General features: G+C 42.7%; 1 protein-coding gene across 1 annotated transcript in view; it reads right to left on the bottom strand.

Moving 5' to 3' along the window:
- SHC3 (SHC adaptor protein 3) overlaps positions 1–20,452 on the bottom strand; it is a 75,132-nt gene that overhangs the window by 1,651 nt on the left and 53,029 nt on the right. The window contains exons 6-11 of the mRNA XM_074953107.1: positions 16,214–16,265; positions 11,619–11,745; positions 9,824–9,977; positions 6,804–6,900; positions 3,931–4,125; positions 2,892–3,187 (exon numbers count right to left, since the gene is read on the bottom strand). Coding sequence (XP_074809208.1) covers positions 2,892–3,187; positions 3,931–4,125; positions 6,804–6,900; positions 9,824–9,977; positions 11,619–11,745; positions 16,214–16,265 — 921 coding nt within the window. The remainder of the gene's footprint in view (positions 1–2,891; positions 3,188–3,930; positions 4,126–6,803; positions 6,901–9,823; positions 9,978–11,618; positions 11,746–16,213; positions 16,266–20,452) is intronic.

The following is a 20,452-nucleotide window of genomic DNA, read 5'->3' as shown; positions in this document are numbered from 1 at the left end:
AGGGCCTCCCACTGAACAGAGCTGGCTGACCCAAGCCCTCCTGGCCCTTAAAGAGGCAGGCCACCCTGTTACAGAAATCGGAACCTCCTTCCATCCCTGCATAGGTTACATGGATCTTGAACCCAAATGGGTAGCAGATACCAGGTAAGACATCTCAACTACTCCTCATCTGCAGGAGGTATGTTGGGAAGGGATCCTTGGATCTTCCATCACTTCTTGCTGGCTGGCACTGAGCTGGCTGACCCAAGCCCTCCTGGCCCTTAAAGAGGCAGGCCACCCTGTTACAGAAATCGGAACCTCCTTCCATCCCTGCATAGGTTACATGGATCTTGAACCCAAATGGGTAGCAGATACCAGGTAAGACATCTCAACTACTCCTCATCTGCAGGAGGTATGTTGGGAAGGGATCCTTGGATCTTCCATCACCACTTCTTGCTGGCTGGCACTGAGCACAGGGGTGGGACTGGGGGTGAGTGCTGTAATTTGCTAAGTATTCGTATAGACCACCAGCAAATTACTACTCCCCCAGCCCCAGAGCAAGGAGGAAGCAGCATAGCCATTGTGACTCAGAGATGTATTCAAATGGACTCAAGTGGAGAGAGGTGATGCAAGGAGATCTTCATGCAGGAAGGGGAGCAGGTTCATGCTGCCTTAAGGGGAAGGAGTGGAGGGATGTGAGGCCAATATCCTGGTCATGCACAGAAGGGAATATGTGGTGCACCCCTGTGTAGCAATGGCCCCATGCTCCCTGCCTACCAGAACTCCAACCAGGACACTGCATCTCTGCACCAGCCATATTGCAGGCTTGTGCATTAAAGGTATGATAGGACCCTACTACTTAATCCTCATGGCATTCCACTCAAAAGGTAGCTATTTGTATGATAAACCAAAAGGCCCTTCTGCAGGAGTCACAAAACACTGGTAAACTTTCAGTCAGTGAGTCAAAGAGGTTCATATCTCAGAGATTCAGCACTCATTTCCGCTGGCTTGTCGAGGCTGACACAAGCACATGTAACCTCAGGAGTAATCCAGTTATAATGGAAAACATCTTAATAATATTCTTTGACTGCCCTCCTGTGGCAAATACAATGACTGCATGTACAGCAGCCTTCTCTAGTCAAAGCTTTTGTGAATCAAACCCTGCTGGCCTTATGCAAGTTTCTCTGTTGAAGTCAGTAGAAGTAAGGCCCAATAGGATTGGTCCTTCTGTACGTATACCATATACACTATTTTGTCAGGAACCTGTTGCTCTGATTCTTATTATTTAAACTAGCATTTTACACAGGAATAGAAAGTATTGTATTAAGTGCCAGACTGGTAAGCCACTCAGAACAGGGAACTGAAATATGTTGCTTTCCACCCTCTCATATCAGGTGGAGCCCCTTCACAAACTCACAGATGCATAGATTCCAAAGCCAGAAAAGACCATTGTAATCATCTATCTGACCTCCTGTGGAACACAGGCCAGAGAACTTCCCCAAAATAATTCCTAGAGCAGATTTTTTAGAAAAACATCCAATCTTGATTTAAAAATTGTCAGTGATGGAGAATCCACCGTGACCTTTGGTAAATTGTTCCATTGGTTAATAACTCTCACCTGTTAAAAATGTGCACCTTACTTCCCAGTGAATTTGTCTAGCTTCAACTTCCAGACACTGGATCATGTTATATCTTTCTCTGCCAGACTGAGGAACTCATTATTAAATATTTGCTCCCCATGAAGAGAATTATAGCCTGCACCCATGTCACCCCTTAACCGTCTTTTTGTTAAGCTAAATAGATTTTGCTCCTTAAGTCTATCACTGTAAGGCATGTTTTCTAATCCTTTAATCATTATTGAATCTGTTCACTGAACCCTCTCTAATTTACCAACATCCTTCTTGAATTGTGGACAGCAGAACTGGACACAGTATTCCAGCAGTAGTTGCACCAGTGCCAAATATAACCTTTCTACTCCTTTTTGAGATTCCCTGGTTTATGCATCCAACGATAGCATTAGATCTTTTGCCCTAGCATTACGTTAGGAGTTCATGTTCAGTTGATTATCCACCACAACCCCGAAATCTTTTTCAGAGTCACTGCTTCCCAGAATATAGTCCCCCATTTTGTAGGTATGGCCTTCATTCTTTGTTCCTAGATATATAGAGATATAGATATATATTTAAGTTTAGCTGTATTAAAACATATTATTTCCTTGCACCCAGTTTACCAAGTGATCCAGATCTCTGAATCAATGACCTGTCCTCTTCATTATTTTCCACTCCCCCTATTTTTGTGTCATCTGCTTACTTTTTCAGTGATGGGCAGCTACAAAAATACCAAGGACCAGTTTTCATACCCAGCTCTGGCTACTTTATATTGCTCTGCTGCTAGAAAGCCAATTTAACCAGCTAAGGGAATCCTCAGGTAGCAGAGAGACTGAGTATGCCATTTCTCTCCCAAGCCTGAGTCAGAACCTAGTCCCAGAGAAGGAAGTCACGCCCCTATGCTCTGGAGATCACTTTTATCAGAACAACTGATTGGGGCCTCAGGTAGCTGGGTGGAAATAAGAGCAGTGCAAAGGCTGTTCTAACTAATGCAAGGGACCAGACTGCTCCCCAGACAGCCAAGGGATCTGGGGGCCACAAAAGTAACTTAATACCTTTGACTGCCCCTGTACTGCACTGAGGACTAGACTAGAGGAAGTGGTGTCAGAGCTACCTATCCATGTAGAAATGCTGCAGCAGTTCTTCAGCTAAGCGTCGTGAGTTGAGATTTAAGGTTAGGTGATGGGAACCTTACAAATGCCTGTAATAACAAATAAGTGTTATAAATAGGGTTCATTTTCTGGCTTACAGAAAATATATAGAAGTCGGACACTTTTTTACTGTCATCCAGGAGTCAATACTTACAGTTCCTTCCGGATCCACTAAAAGAAGATGTTTGGCTTGTCTATTGTGCATACCAGTCAGCACATAGGAGCCTGGATTTGTGGTGCTTTTCCTGACCAGGAAGTCTCCACATTTCTTTAACAGCTGTTCTGCTTCTTTCCTACTCATCTCTCCTTGATACCAAGGCTCTGTATGCAGTTCATCCATTATAGTGCAGTTAGCTGTTCTGGGTAACGGAGGACTAGTACACTCGACCGAGGTAGCCTTATTCAGCGCAGGCCCAGTGGCCTGGTTCTTGAGAGCATCTTCAAAAGGTTCTGGTTACAGGTACAGAAACAAGTGCAAGATCAGTCACAGGTAAACTGCATTACAAAAAAATACAATTCCAGTCTTTTTAATCCTGGTTTATTTTCTTGTAATAGCCACTTCCATTTATCCTTAAGAAGAACAAACACAATATGGTGTATTACTAGTTTATATAATATATTAAGAACTTAGAGAACATTGTTTGTAAACAAATATATTAAAATCAGAGACAATTTTGACATTTTTGGAGTAATTGCTAATGGTCATATATTTGTAGGTAGCTGGTATTTGTATGTTCTGGACAGGACCAGATCTCTCTTATTGTCTGGCCAGTTAGTTAGGAGGAATTCATTTTAAATGAACTGCATAATCTGCATAGTCACTTATATTACACAGATATCTGCTCTCTTTTCAAAACAGAGTATTAATTTAACAAAGATCCCTGATGTTTAATTACATACTATGATAAGACCATGAGTCTACATCCTAAATTAGGAAAAGAGGTCTAGGTTAGATCAGTGTGATCTAGGTTAGAGCCCAGCCTTCTTCCTAGGGTAGATGCAGGTTAACACCTTTTACCTTGGTTTAGGTTCAAAACTATAAGAACCCATCATTTCAAACTCAGAAAGATATGGATCGTGTTCGTTCATTCAACCCGTTTTAGGAATGAATAAATGGCAATTCTATTCGTCCAAAATAAAAGACTAATTATGTAAGATCTGTTATTAGAGGTGAGAGTTAAAAGGGAACTCACTCATATCAAACAGATCTTTTCTTGGACTGCTGTCTTTGGTACACTCTTTTGTTCCACTGAATGCACTTTCAGCATCTGCCTGAAGTGCAAGTAGAGCTTCCATGTTTATATGTTGGGTGTTCACATAAGCTGGCACCTCTCCTGTTGGGGTTACCTGAGGCTTCCCTTCTGGCACGCTGTAAATGTCCAAGGACCCTGGAAAATTCAAAAAACTTATTTCCCCTCCCTCTCTTTAACATCGCATTTGGAAGGATAAAGCAGCATTGTTTAGAACAAACATAGGAGGTGTCACTAACCAAAGTGCAGACTCAACAGTCTCTGGAAAGAGAGATGAAAAGACAAACAACAAATAACATGCCTGTCTTTTAGAGCTTGGCACATTGGAAAAATCGTTCTCGAATAGTCATTCAAATTCAAAACCGATTTTGATTTGATGGCGTTCATGGTCCTTTTGTCTTCACTTTCTGCCTATTGTTTACTAGCACAAATACAGGAGGAAAGTGAATTTTAAGCCTGACTACTGGCTGTATTTGATTGGAATATTCAAAACTGGGACAGCATTGGTTAGTTACCCATGTCATGTAATCAGAGAACCAACCAACACAGCATCAGTTTTGAAATTTAAATATCAAATATCTGAAAAAATACTGCAAACTAGTCAAATGAGGGGAAAATTTCATGAAGACGTGCATAAAAATTCTGAATAATGAATATATTTCAGAATATTATGATTTGCTCATGACGTTCACAAAAAGCAAAACAGGAAAATTTTAGAAATCAATTATTTGTTACAAATAATTTGCTCAACTCAGCTCATACATGCACATACGTGCATGCACAGACACTGTGATGGTCTGTACCCCTGTATTCACCCTTTGACCATTATTGTAATAATCTTTGTACAAAATATGCCTTGTAAGGTATAATTTAAAAACTCATAATTTACTGGCCAATAATTGTCCTGAACAACATTGTACATAAGTTATAAAATTCCACTGTACAGTGTTAACACCACATGTTCCAAACCACAGCCCTGCCCAAACAGAAAATGGCAAACAGGTCTGTCTAAAATAAAAGAATGTGTGCTCTGCTTAATCTGCATTTAAGCGGAAAACAAAGGGAGTTCCAACGGGTGGGAAAACCAGCAGGAGATATAATACCATTTGACTTTTTGTCTCCTGACTCTCAGCTGGAAACATTTCTAAGAGGGGGCTGACTATAAAAATGACACCCCTTCTCCTCCTCTCTTACTCTCTGTCCATTGATTGACTGTGAAGGAACAAAGGAAGCAGCCATTACACAGAAGATGGGAGCCCTGGTCTAGAAATTTGGCCAGCAAGACTACTGAGAGCATGTGGTGACAGAAACTTTGCTTTGAATATAACATAGTCTGTTAAGTTAGGCATTTTATCTTTATTTCTCTTGTAACCATTTTATGCCTCATTACTTGAATTCACTTAAAATCCTATATCTTTGTAGTTAATAAACTTGTTTTATTGTTTTATATAGACCAGTGTGTTTGAATTGAAGTGTTTGGGAAACTCCATTTGAGATAACAGGATATATGTATATCATTTCTATTAATAAAATGGCAGACTTTATATTAGCTTGTATTGTCCAGGAGAGGAGTGAGCAGTAGAAGATGTACAGTTCTGGGGAAAAGTCTGGGACCGGAGGTGTGCTGCAGTCACCTTCCAGCATAAATCAGGTTAGTGAAAGCCTGAGTGTGACCAGCAGGTTGCAAGTGCACACAGACATAGCTGGGAGTGACTTACATGCTAGAGCAGTGGTTCTCAAGCTTTTTTACTGGTGACCCCTTTCATATAGCTAGCCTCTGAGTGCGAACCCCCTTATAATTTAAAAACACTTTTTTATATATCTAACACCATTATAAATGCTGGATGCAAAGCAGGGTTTAGGGTGGAGGCTGGCTGTTTGTGAGCAGTCCAGGAGTGGAGGCAACAGCAAAGTAGTGTAAAGGTTAGAAAGCACGGGTGTCACAGCTATTCATCAGTCCAGAGTGTACCCTGCATGTAACACACACACACACACACACCTTCATTGTCAGAAGTAACTACTGATTTTGGTTGCCTGATTTGATTTGTAGGACACGACTGGAGACACCTTCAAAAGGTTAGATTTTCAGAAAGTGCTGAGCACCCACCTCCTGAAAATGAGGCCCCTTAAAGGTGTGTCAAGTTGGGCAGCCAAAGATTAAGGCATCCAAAATCACTGATTAAATAAACAGCTCTGGGAACTGAAATCCAATGTATATTCTGAAACACACACGTGTGTGTGTGTGTGTGTGTGTGTGTGTTTTTCAGGATATACATTGGATTTCAGTTCCCAGAGCTGTTTATCCAATACGTGTCACAAACACTGATGCTAAAATTCACTTTAAGGGAGGAGAGAAACTATCAATTAACTATAGTGTCTTGCTGCAAAATTTCCATGTATCAGACTTTCACCTTATGGCCCCAATCCACCCAATCAAATCAAACTCTATGCTTGGGGCCTACATAATGTCTACACTAAAAAATAAAACAAAACACGTCAGTGAGTTTCAGAGCCTGAGTCAACTGACTTGGGCTCACAGGCTTGCACTGTGGGATTAAAGACAGCAGTATCGACAGTTCCTGCTCGGGATGGAGTCCAGGCTCTGAAATCCTCCCCACTTGCCAGATTTCAGAGCCCAGGCTCCAGCCCTGGCAGGAACGTCTACACTGCCATTTTTAGCCCTGTAGTGCAAGCCCCATAATCCTGAGTCAGTTGACTCAGGCTGTGAGACTCTCAAAAAAACAAACAAAAAAACAACGCAGCAGCAGTGCAGACATACCCTTTGAGAAGTATAATTACTTTAAAGTTTAACTCACCTTGTTTAACAGGAGCAGGCTGCCAATCTTCGCTGAATTTGTCTCCAAAGTGTCGACTCTGGTAGTATGTTTGTTCTCTTCCTGCTGCTGTTGCAGACTACAGTGGACATACAAACAACAATTCTTCAACTACTCCTTCCTTTAAAACACTGTGATGCAGTGTGCATCTTTGAGGCTTTTTTTGGTTCTGTTCTACTTAAACCTAGTCTTCTTTTCATTCCTTATGCATGACACTATGATTGAGTATTCTGTCTTGACTGTAAAAAGAACAGGAGGACTTGTGGTACCTTAGAGACTAACAAATTTATTTGAGCATAAGCTTTCGTGAGCTAGAGCTCATGATAGTGTGAGTGACCTTCATGAAAATTCCATTCCTTCCTGTTTTTATTCACCCTTGTAATCCTCAACGACATCATCAGGTGTGTCTATAAAATATTCTCATCCAGTGCAGCCTTCTTTATTGGCAAACCCTGACAACCTATTGAGGATGCTCTGCAGGAAACAGATGCTGGAATACAAGAATGAGTAAGCATCTTCAAAAGGATTAACAGAAAGATTCACTCTCTGGAAACTACTGACTGTATGGTGGGAGGGGGTTCTCATCAGACAAGGCATCTCTGGGAATTAAATACAGATGTGCCACCAACATTATGATCTTTGGCTCAGATGTTGAGTGCTGTTCCACTCAGACCGGCAGAGCCACACTGATTTCAGTAGGGTCAATATGGGCAGCCTCTTATAGTTGCTCAGCCCCACTGAAGTCAATGGGACTCCATATAGGTGCAGGGACCTGCCTTCATGAATAAGCTTGAAGGAGCACACACTTTGAGCCCAATCCTTGTATTTTTGCCTGAATGAGAACAGTAGGATTGGCCTGTAAGAATCATAGAATATCAGGGTTGGAAGGGACCTCAGGAGGTCATCTAGTCCAACCCCCTGCTCAAAGCAGGACCAATCCCCAACTAAATCATCCCAGCTAGGGCTTTGCCAAGCCTGACCTTAAAAACCTCAAAGGAAGGAGATTCCACCACCTCACTAGGTAACCCATTCCAGTGCTTCACCATCCTCCTAGTGAAAAAGTTTTTCCTAACATCCAACCTAAACCTCCCCCACTGCAACTTGAGACCATTACTGCTTGTTCTGTCATCTGGTACCACTGAAAAGAAGTCTAGATCCATCCTCTTTGGAACCCCCCCCTTCAGGTAGTTGAAAGCAGCCCTGTTGAAGTGCCCTGTTCTTAACCCAGCACACAAACAACTGGATGGCATCCAAATTACCCTTTCCTGGGGTTTCCTTTACTGTTAACTTAAGGGGGCACCACCAGGTTGAAATATTAGTCAATTAAAAAACTAGCTAAAAGTAGTTTCAGGTGCTACCCCTGCCCATGAGTCCCTCTGCCAATTGATTCAGTTAGAATCAAAGTATCCTGTTTCAAAAAATGTTTCTCTCCCCTATTGTGGCGGGAAAGAGTCATACATACTGCAGGGGATAGTGACTATACAGGAGAAATAGCGAAGTCTGTCTATACGAAAAATAAGTTGCACAAAGCAAGCAAATGGAAGAATGTGTAAAAAAGTCCCCTCCCTAGGCATGTTCAGTTATAGAATTCTCAGGTGTTCCATGTAATAATAACGGGAGTGGGGGGTGGAATGTGATTTATAAGGCAATGGTACCTCTTTAAATAAACTTTCTATCAGGACATGTACTTGAGCTTGGCTATTTCTGGATTTGCTGCTGCTGCCTGCGCCTCATACAAAGGTTCAACCTTTTTTATGTCCTGGGTTAGAGCTAACAGGACCCACCTGATCCAGTTGCCTAGGTCAGCCAAGAGAATAGCTCTGCAGGCTGCCAGGCCCAGATCCACAAAGTGACGTAGGAACTGTGACACTGAGCATCACAACACCTAACTGTTAGGTGCCTAGAAAAAATCACAGGAACAACACTACAACCCACAAAGCTGAGTTAGGCACCTCGGCTCCTATTCAATGAATGGGGAGAGATAGGCAGCTTAGAATGCAACACACAAAGCCACCTAATCTAGCTAATAGGAGATGCTGATAAAATGGATGGGTATTAAGCCTTGCCCCCCCACAGAGATAGGTGCCTAAACCCAGGCTTCAGGGAGGCACCTAGCTCTGATAGTGATACACGAACCAGGGGAAGATAGGCACTACTCCACTTAACTAACAGGAAGGGCCCAATCCACTAGGTGTGCTCAGAGGCCACCAAATCCACACAAAACAACAGGAGAAGGGACGTGGAGGAGAAGGACTTCCCTTATAACCATTAGCCCAGTGGTTAGGGTACTTACATGGGATGTGGGAGACCCCTGGTTCAAGTCACCTCTGCCTGATGAAGAGAAGGGATTTGAACAGGGATTTGCCACTTCTTAGGTGAGTTCCTCTAACCATTGAACAGGGGATATCCTGATGAGGAGCTCTTAGTGAAGTTGTTCCACTGAAATTATATAATTGAATAATTAAGTGTTAATGGGGCAGAGAAAGAGGGAAAATGACTCTATAGTACAACAGGGCTTTCAGAAAGCTCCATAGGGCTGGTCCAAAAGGAAACAGTGTACACTATCTTTCCTTCTGTGTGTTAACAGGGAGTGGGGACCTTATCATTTCTCCCTAGTTACTTAGCCATGTCCTACTGAGAACAATGAATGTTGGCCAGTAACCACTCCCACCTAGCATTCTGTGATCTGGAAGCCTATGATTTTACCTGTCTACTGAGCAGGTGTGATGGGTAAGAGGTCATCTTTAGCCTCTTCTCCCCCAGCACAACCATTGCAGGACAAGCCAGAATTTAATAATAAACAATACAGAGTCATGTTTCATTTCTTATTTAAGTACATGAATGAATATGAAGCAATAATAAATAAGTTGCCACAGAACAATTCAGTTATATATGAAAAGCTACAAGGTATTTAATATTGTCAGTGCATTGATCTGGAAATAAAATGCTGCTTTCAAATTTTGGATTGAATAAGAAAGCTAAGCAGGTAACATTTCACTGACCTGAGCAGTATCTGTGGCATTTGGGATCCTAGTTTTGAATCTAGCATCAATAAAGCCACCAGTAGGAGGCATTTTATTAGGAATGCTGTTGTAATAGGGATGTTCTGCTGGCTCTCCATTTTCCTCCATCCAAGGTTCGTCAAAACTCTGCATCCTGTAGAAAGGGATTACATTATTCATCTAGCAGCACTCGAAGCACTGTAGTACTAGCTACATGGGCCATATACTACCCAGCCCTTTGACAATTAAGTGACGTTTACAAAGTAAAACAGGATGAACCAAGCAGCACCCCATCCCTGTAATGAGGCTGATCTAAAGCCCACTGAAGTTGATGGGAGCCTTCTCATTGACTTCAGCGAGATTTGGATCAGGCCTTATATATATATCCCTATTAATGACATCCATTAAAAACTTCTTTACCTTTCCTAGTTACATTTACCATGTTATTTGTAGTATTATTTGTGCGATTGATTGACTAACTGATGATAAAAAAAAAAAAGGATCCTTCATAATGTCTTGGGGCCTAATTCTGATCTAAATAACCCTGGTGTGAATCAGGAATGACTTTGGTGAATTCAATAGGCCTGATTCTCTGTTTCACTGCACATCAAGCTATCATTTACATCAGTGCAAAGGGAAGGTAAAATTCTTCCAAATCAGAATGGTAGCATCCCACACTCACTATGCGTAGGGTTGCCAAAACTCCAAGATTGTCCTGGAGTCTCCCGGAATTAAAGATTAATCTTTCATTAAAGATTATGTCATGTGATGAAACCTTCAGGAATACATCCAACCAAAATGTTGCTCACACCAAGGGAGCTGATATGGTGCTAGCATTGGTGGGAAAGTTTCTAAAAATGTTACTGTAGACAGAGACTGAGGTGGGGGAAAGAGATGTGAAAATCAGTATGAAGGCAGAACCATAGGCTAATTTGGTAGGGGGTAAACCCAGTTCCCCTTTTAGAACAATCTCACATAGGGTTTCCTCCCACTCTGCCCTTCAATGTGCGCTTTTTTCATGGGAGGGGCAGCCTAACCTCTATTTATGTGTTTTTAGAAAGCCTGTTTCTTTGACTTTAAATAAGGGTTATGATGATCTTTATGACTTGCAGCAAAAAGAAAAATCTCTAAAATGAGCAGACCAAAATCTGTCATGAACATTCATAATGTTACAAAGAAACCCTGCAGGATAGATTCCAGCCTCCCTGGGAAGTTCCTCCACTTGCATTACTTCAAGGCTCCATCAACACTGGGTATAAAGCTGGATTTAAAAACAAATTTTAAACAGATTTAGGCTAATAGGGCTTAAAGACCTTCAGTGTGGATATGGGCCAGGGCGTAACCATTTAAAACCCGTGCTTAAAACAGTGGGGCCAAATGGTATAATTTTCAACTTGTTCTGGTCACTCACTATGTAAATTATACCAATTTAGTGTCCCTTAGTCTCACTCAGTGATGTGCCATATACCTCCTATAGCATACATCACCTCTGAATCTGGCCGCCTGTCTCGATCTCTAACAAGCGTTTGACTAGTATGGGCAGGACGTTATAATTTTAAAACAGTTTAGCCTAGAGGCCATGTTTAAACGTGATTTTAAAATGATTGTGGCCAATCCACATTGATCAGGGAAACCATGTTTCACCCATTTATCAGAACCTGTTTTAAAGTGTGTTTAAAATCCAGTTCTTCTAAGACAGTTTCATCCACAGCACAGCCATAGATTCACCCCTCACTTTACCAGCTGGTGAAGGAAACTGCAGAACTAGAAAAGATTCTACTGCAATGTTACTCACCTATCATGGAGAGCAGGTATCTTAGAGGGACACCGTAAATATTGCTTAAATCGTAGTTCAAAAGCTTGCCCTATGGTGCTGATAATATCCTGGGCCAGGTCATCACAGCATTCCAGTATATGGCACGCTAGAGGAAAGAAGGAAAGATGCCGACATTTACACACCATTATTTATACAGTCTTCATTGTGATGCAGTAATGAATGGCACAAGGACCTCCAGGCCAAGAACAGTTGTTCTTTTCATGATGTATAGATTTTATTAAAATCTGAATGAACAAAAATAGCAATTAGCTACAGCTAACTTAAGACATTGGCTTGATACTCCTCGCACTCACACCATCTGAAATCAGGAGTGATTCCACTCCAATCCAATGGAATTGTACAATGGTGTAAAACTGGTGTAAGTGAGACCAGAATCAGGGCCCATAATTTGAAAAGCTCCTTCAAGAAGAGAAACCTTAATGAATGTCATTCATTATCACCTGACTGTACCTGTGTGCAGCAAGTTACAGGAGAATTCTGAGCTTTCTATTAAAATAAGGAGATAGACACTAGAGAACATTTTCAGATCATTCCAAATAAAATTTACCTTTATTTCTCTTTAATCTGTTTTACATAATTTTATTGCCATCTTAGTTGATTTTCTAATCTACTTATCTTGACGTGTGCCTGTGCGATAAAGTTTCCAACTGGTTCTGAACTTCCCCAAAATGAGGCGTGAGGGAGGTATTCAGATGCAGGATACCAACCAGATCTTTGGCCCTGCTATGGCTCCAGTGATACAAAGGTGTGGTGTGTTGGCATAACTGGCTATCTGGGAAATCCCTGAGTGGCATACAGCCAATACAGAAGCTCGACACTGATCCCCTCTATGCCCTCTTCCAGGCTGATACTCTGGAACTGTGTGGAGGGAGGCTGGTTATACCACCTCTACACCTGCTGGGGCTGAGAAACCCACTCCCTTTCCACTAAGCAATACGAATCTGTGCCTGAAATATAGCTGGATCAAAGGTGGCTTGAGTATGTCTACACACGCTGCAATCACACTTCCTCATTGCAATGTAGACAATTGCGTGTCCAGTGCCTACCACAAGGGGATTGGAGCCTCTAGGGACTAATGTAATACAAATTAGGAATGATGCTGACATTTGTGTGTGGTTGTACAATTATGTTAGTAACAGTCACACAGCAGTTGAAGAGCATCTACACAGTGGCCCCACACAGGCTGGCATGCAGGAAGAATTTGTGCATAGACCAGGGTAGGACATCATGAGATCTGCAATTACGCAGATACAGTGGCTGCTATTCCTGCCCACAGAGTTGTGTGATGTCATGCAGGGCAAATGTTCCTGGCCCTGGGTTGCAGATGGATTTTTCCCCCAGCCCAGCACACTTCACCTGCATAAACACTGAGACTGAGGCCACTGGCTTATGAAGTGAATTTGCCATACATGAATAAACTGTACGACCAGCTGTGTTAGGCATTCAGCATCATTGTGCAGACATCTCCAAACGTGTGGACTGAAAGAAGCGAAGCTGAACAAAGGACTATAGTATGTATGCATGCAATAGTGGAAGTGGGTATTTAAAGAGAATATTTTGCCTGCTGCTAAACAATTTGGGAGCTGAAAAGAAACTTAAGTCATTTTAAAAATAACGTAATGGATAAACTGTCTCCTTGGATACACGGATGGTTGCTGGGCAGGTGAGAAGTAGAGGCAAGATCCACAAAGGGACTTAGGTGTTGCAACCCTCAGCATCACAGTGCTTAATTTTTAGGTATCTAGAAAATCACAGGAATGACACTGTGATCCACAAAGCCAAGTTAGGCCCTTGGGCTCCCTATACAATGAATAGGGAGAGATAGGAGCCTAAGAATGGGAACCACAAAAACCAGTATGCTAGGTAGGAAGCCACCTATGCTAGTCAATGGGTGACGCTGACAACAGGGATGTGTGCTAAGCCTCACCCCTCTCTCAAAGGTAGGTGCCTATCTCCACTAGGGATCCACAAACAGGTACCAGCCACCTGGAGTCAGTGATAAAGAGGTGTTGTGGTAATGAGTTAGGTGCCTGCCTTGCTCCATAAAAAATGGCTGGAAAAGGGGGCAGCCCACTTTACTGACAACGTGTAGCCCACTGATTGAGCACTCACCTGGAGGTGGGCAATCTAGGTCAGGCTTTGCATGGGACTTAGGCAGCTGAATGCCTGTCTTCCCCTGATTCATGAATCACTTTGGGGCTTACGCAGTACAGGCACCTGGGCACCTAAAGGGAGGCAGCAGTGCATATGCCCAGGGTCTAATACTTGGGCGCCTAGGGAACTTTTACAGCAGAAAGTTAGGTGACGAGTGAGTTGAGGCACCCACAGGGTTAGGTGGCAGCCAAGCAGGAGTTTCATGAATCACGGGCATGGAGACATAGGCACCTAACTCTGGAGTTTAAGCATCTAAGTTGCTTCATGGATCACACCCTTAGGTTTCTTATAAAAGGAACGAGAAGTTTGGCTCACACAGAGATATTTCTTTAGGGTTTGTTATAGACTGGGTGATTGGAAGACAGACAACCGCTATGCTGCAAGAGCGAGAGCATTAGGCTGTGAGAGGAAAAGTACCATTTAATCTTTGTAGGGAAAGAATAAGTCTTCTTATATGTGTGTATAATGTGGAGCATGCTGTGGGTGCTACTTTAAATAACAAAAAACAACATTTTCATCAGTGATGTAGAAGTACATATAAAATCACTGGTGATAAATTCTGTGGATGACACAAAGACTGGGGGAGTGGTAAGTAAGGAGAACAGAACAGTCATACAGAGCGCTCCAGATCACTTGTTAAACTGGGTCCAGTTCAAACAACGTGTCTTTCAGTACAGCCAAATGCAAAGCTATACATCTAGAATCAAGGAAAGCAAGTCACACCTACAGAACGGGGGATTGTAACCTGGGAAGACGTGATTCAAAAAAGGATTTAAGGGTCACAGTGGGCAAACACCTGAACATGAGCTCCTAAAGCAAAGGTGTGTCAATTGGATATTGTGAGGGGGTGAACCCCATCACGGGCAAGAAAGGATTAAAGGCCAGTTAGGCACGTTCACTCCACCTGACAGAGGCTGTTGGAAGCTAGAGGCCTCAGGAAGACTTAGGACAGGACTTGACACCAGAGCTGGGGAAAGGCAGTGAAACCACTGGAGCACAGGACCCAGAAGATAGTTGGATACTTTGGACTCCGCTTGGATATTTTGTTACCCTAGAATGGGTTTGGACTAGCTGCTTCTCAGCCAGAGAGCTGGGTGGTGTGCAAAAACAGATTGCCCGAAGGGGATGCTGGATATGAAAACTCCTGCTATATTGCCCCCTGACACAAGGGGGCACTCTTGAGGTGAGACCGCACCATTACAGATGTATAATAAAAGGAGTAGCGAGGAGGTGGTTTTACACCTGTACATGGTATTGGTGAAGCCAATACTGGAATTCAGTGTCAAGTTCTAATGTCTACATTTTAAAAAGATTATTGAAAAATTGCAGAGAGTGTAGAAAAGAGCCACAAAATGATTTGAGAGCTGGAGAAAATGCCTGAAAGTGAGAGACTTACAGAGTTCAGTGTGTTTAGTTTATGAAAAAGAAGATTGAGAGGTGACTTGATTACAGTGCATAAGTACCTTCGTGGGGAGAAAATGCCCAGCTGTAAAGGGCTCTTTAATCTAGTGGAGAAAGGCAGAACAAGGACCAATGACTGGAAACTGAAGCGAGAGAAATTCAAATTAGAAATTAGGCATGTATTTTAAATAATGAGGGTGATTAACAGCTGGACCAAACTACCCTGGGAACTCGGAAAGTAGAGGATTCTCCATCTCCTGATGTCTTCAAATCTAGGCTGGATGCTTTTCTGAAAGATATTCTATAGCCAAGCACAAGTTACTGGACTTGCACAGGGGTAACTGAGTGAAGTTTAGTCACCTGTGATATGCAGGAAGACAGATTAGATGATCTAATGGTCCTTCTGGCCTTAAACTACCTGAGAATCTATGTATTATTAATATATTATATAATATTTTGTAACTTAAACTTAAGGCCTCACAAAGCTTTCTGTAATACAAGCAGATGGGAGCCTTTTGTACCTGTCCTTCTAGATTATGATTTCTTCGCTCTCTTTCTATAATTTGCTTTTATGTATGAGAATCATAACTGGATCATAAATCCTGTTTGTTGGAGGCACTCACTAACAGGTGCCTTAGAGAGAAACCAATGTCTGATCTCAGGGAAAGTAGAAGGAGAACTAGATAACAGCTTGAATACAAGATCAGAGACAAAGAAGGTTATGATCTCCTTCCTCACAACATTCAGCAAAGAGGCTAGGAAGGTCCAGTCCAGGCATGAGGAGCATCCAAATGATTTGAAATATATTAATCATGGCAAAAAATCTGCTGGAGTAACATGTGTGGCTGCTGATTATTGCTGTGCTGATTGTTCCAGTGATCATCCCTAATGTCAACTTTTTATTGTGTTGCATTTACTTTTTTTGGAAAAATCCAATAAAATGAAAACATGAATTTATATTTTTAAATGGAAGGCACCAAATATAAAAAATACCTTACCTCTGCGATTAACAGGGTCCTTAGCTACATATGCAACATAATCTGTTGTATCCTGTAAAAGATGGAGACATATATTTATATATATGATATGCTCTGCTCTTTTGTTACAGTGCAAAAGCAAATTCATAGATTCATAATAAATGAATATATGAATTTGCTCTTACGCTGTAACAAAAAAGGAGAGCATATCACATAAGTATTTCCCATGAAGTGATAGCTTGGTGGTGAGGGTCGGACAGATAGCTAACCCACCATTTTACACACAGCAATATGACTGAGTACATCGTCTCTATGGAATCACGCCGAAGACCAGGTTCACAATATAGTTAACACGATGCCATCAATATCCATGTTTAAGCATGCTAGTCTGTAGCAGGCTTCCAGCATGGTTTTCCTGACCAGTGTGGACAGTTTTTGCAGTCCTTTCTTATATAAGAGTTTACCCATGATATAAAACCATGCTACAGACTAACTCTCAGGTAAACCTAACACAAGTATGCAAATAAAACGGGAATAAGGAAAAACAAATTTTTATTTCACATGTCTTCCAGGCTACATTTTTATGTTTTGTGACTACCTTTAACTGATAAATAAGGCTAGGGAATGCTGGCCAGGTAAGCAAATTCCTTTTTAAAAAGCTCTTCCATCTTGCCCTTAAGCATAGCTAATGCTGGCATCTGTTCAATTTTAACATGGACAGGGCCTAACTATGCCCTGTTGAGCACCGTATTAATATCCTGTTTGAACACCTGCCACTCAGACACCTGACAAGCATGTGCAAAAGCAACTGTTGTTTTATTGCAAAAACATTTACAGGATTGGTTCTGATCTCACTCTGGTTTCACACTAGTGTGACTCCACTGACTTCCAAACCATTACCCTTAATTTACACTAGTGCAAGGACCTCTTCCAAAGCCCTTTGAAATCAATTAAAAAACTTACATTGACATCAGTGGGCTTTGGATGAGGCCCAAATTGACAGAAGAATCATGGTCTTGTCCAAGATACTCAATGGCTTGGGCCCAGCATATCTAAAAGATTGCCTGAAGCCATGGGCAGCAAGTAACGTAGGCAGGGGAAGGTTGTGCCTCCCCAAACAGCCTTGTGTGGCCCCACCCACGCTCCACCCAGAAGCTCCCTCCTGCCTGCTTCCAGTTCCCTTCCCACTCTTCTGTGGCTGAGAGGCTGGGGCCGGTGTGCACAAGGCCCGGAGCTGGGGGCACTGGGGCTAGGGGCGCACTGGCTCTGCTGCTCACATGCCGGGTGTGCTGGGGCTGCTCCTGCCTTGCCGCCCACCTGCCCAGTGCTGGAGCTGGGGCCGGGGACACTCCGGGGCTGAGGGCACTCTGACCACGCCGTCTGGCCACCTGGTGCGCCTGGTCTGTGGACTCTCCATCTGCACCGCCTGTCCACCCAGCACGCTGGGGCTGGGAGAGCATGAGGGGTTGTCAACCACAGAGGGGGTGCTCCTGGCTCCGGTGGGGGACAGGGAGCAAAAAGGGAGGGGGAGGGGCTGGAGGCTAGCCTCCCCCAACAGCATGTTCACCCGCCATCCATGCCTGAAGCTCTGGCATGAAGACCATAGTTGACAACTCCAGTCCTCAGGAACAATGGAACTTCCCACCACAAGAGTGAAGGTTGTCTGTATGGGAGACAGAGCCTTCTTGAGGGCCATTCTGAGACTGTGGAACAAAATCCCACAGAAGTAAAGATCTCACAGACTTCAACACCTTCTGCTCCAAATGCAAGTCACACTTCTTCAACTTCGCCTACCAAAACAAAACATTATATTGCATACACAGTTCTTCTCCTGGGGAGAGGATGAGAGCAAGAACAAACCACTTGTGGCAGATGTTAGTCACGGTGACAGATATGGCAATTTCCTACAATATCCTTGAAAAAACCTTAATGGATTAAGTTTAAGCGTCTTTTGAGTCCACTGTATTAAATGCAAACGTTATGTATTACCGTGGGCCGGGATTGTATGTAACCTCTCTAGGAGGGAGATATGATGTGAACGTTGGGAAGAGTTATGAACTTCAAAGAACTCTGCTGAACAATGTGTAAGAATGGGCTTTTGGGGACAAACATTGTCAAGTGATTTACCTGAGGAATCTCTAAGGGGAGATGAATGCAAATTCCCCATCTCCAGTTATACAAAAACCCAGCCTTTTGAAGTTCCACCCTGAGGAGAGGGGCCATTATCTGCAGATTACCTGTTCTTGGAGTCTCAAGATCAAAGGCCCAAGCTGCATACAGGAAAGACTAACCTGCTTGTGGAGGTGGTAGTTCTGAGCTAAGGCTGTTATGAATTTGTGACCACAGAAAAGCTTCATTGTGGGGTTTGAAGCACTGACTCTTAACAGAGCCATGAGGAGTTGGGAGGGGTGATCTCTGGCAAACTTATTAGAATGTGTGTAGGTTCTTTTGTTATTTTAAAGTTTTCTCTGTAATGCTTCCACCTTAAGAATAAATGTGCTTGCTTAGAAATATCACAGTGTAGGCAGGGAACTGTGCAGCCAGCAATAATCACTGTCAGGAGGGAGAGAGATGTGGGTCTCTTCCCAAGAGAGGTGATGGCTGAGGAGCTGAGAGTTTAGAGTGAGTGCCCTCAAGGGGCCACCATGGGGGAATACCGGTGCAATTGCCCTAAACTGTGACACTCACATCACTTAATGGACTACTGGAGTGCACTCAGATACCACGGTGATGAAGGTAGTAAAAGAAGGTGTATAGAACAGAACAGAATAGCCTTGTCTCTCTGTTCATGCATATCTAATACTCCCAGTGACCTGATGTATGGGGAATGACTTTGGTGCGAGTGGTGATGGATTTCATCCCTGAAGAGGAAAGAAAACAATGAGTACATTTATGTTGGGTTATATGCTAGGCTGGTTTGGTATGTTTGGTGTATCAAGCAGTAATTAAGTTTAGCTCTGAGAGACAGGAACCACATGAGCAAGCTCTTTCTTTTATTTAAAGTTCTCCCAACGAGGTGTCTACTGTGACAAACCTGCTGAATGTCAAAGGATGCTCACACCTACCCTCCTCTCCACCCCCAGGATGAGCTCATCATGCAGTGGTCTTGTTGTGTGAATGCTACTTTACAGTTTCACCAGCTCTTGTTGGCTCCTGTACTTGGTAAGATTTGATTTCTCAGTGACTCAGTGGCATGACTTTCATCTCACTAAAACATCTGATAGACCTTATTATTTCAATTCAAATCTCTTACTGCTGCTGGTGGTAATGCTGTCACCTGGTAAATCACTCGGCCAATGGGTGGTGGTGTTTCTAGGACTTAGCATGTGGGATGGCAGATGGAGTGGCAAAGAACTTTCTTATGGAGGCAGGCAACTGTACTCACTCCTCTGCTCGCTGCAGGAATTGTTCATTTCCAGCATCTGTTGCAATCTGTGGTATTTCAGAGGTGCTGTTGATCAATTTTTTACTCCCAGAATTACTATTTTACAATGGCCCAAATTCATCCCTGCTGTATCCCCATTGAGTTTAGCAGAGTTACATCATGGATGAATTTGACCCATTTAGCATATGGATAACAGTAAGATTGCAAACATGTCAAGGATATTTTGCCCTGAAGAGCTGGTGCAGTTAACTCATCTTGCAGTTGAGGTGGGAGAGCTAGTTCGTAGAGAGGGCTATATGTGCCATGTAAGTGGACCTATCCCTGGCAACAGGGACTGGGTTGATCAATCTAGAGTAAAGGCTTTCAAGACTCAGGAGGGACTTTTACTATTTTGAGATTCTTTCAATTCTTCATGTATAGGACATATTCTGAAGCGTATTTAGTATGAAATTGGGAGGACAGCTGAAACAAATATGTAGATAAGTAAAAAGCCCAGATCTGCCCTCTGATATGCATGAATTGAATGTGAGTTGCACAGAGGCACCTGAGAGCAAAACTAAACATGGCAAGTGTAAAAATGCAGAACTGGGCTTCTCCTAAAAGCCACATCCTCTCCTCAAACATATGAGTGGAATGGACATATCTGAGGGCAGTATTTGGCTCTCCGTTTTCATAAGATAGAGTTGAGGAAAAAGAAAGGAAAGAAAAATTACCTGGGGCTACCATGCTAGAAATACAGCCGCATCCTCAGTCCTTTTCTGCAGGAAGGGCAAAATGGATAACAATCAAGATGAAAAGTGAAAGGATATCCATATGAAAATACTGCGCTTCCTTTGAAAACCATGGGGCCCTACTTACAGGATTTACAAGATTTA

This window comes from Natator depressus, chromosome 5 (assembly GCF_965152275.1).
Source record: "Natator depressus isolate rNatDep1 chromosome 5, rNatDep2.hap1, whole genome shotgun sequence".
Classification (NCBI taxonomy): domain Eukaryota; kingdom Metazoa; phylum Chordata; order Testudines; family Cheloniidae; genus Natator; species Natator depressus.
This window is presented reverse-complemented; position numbering and strand designations above follow the sequence as displayed.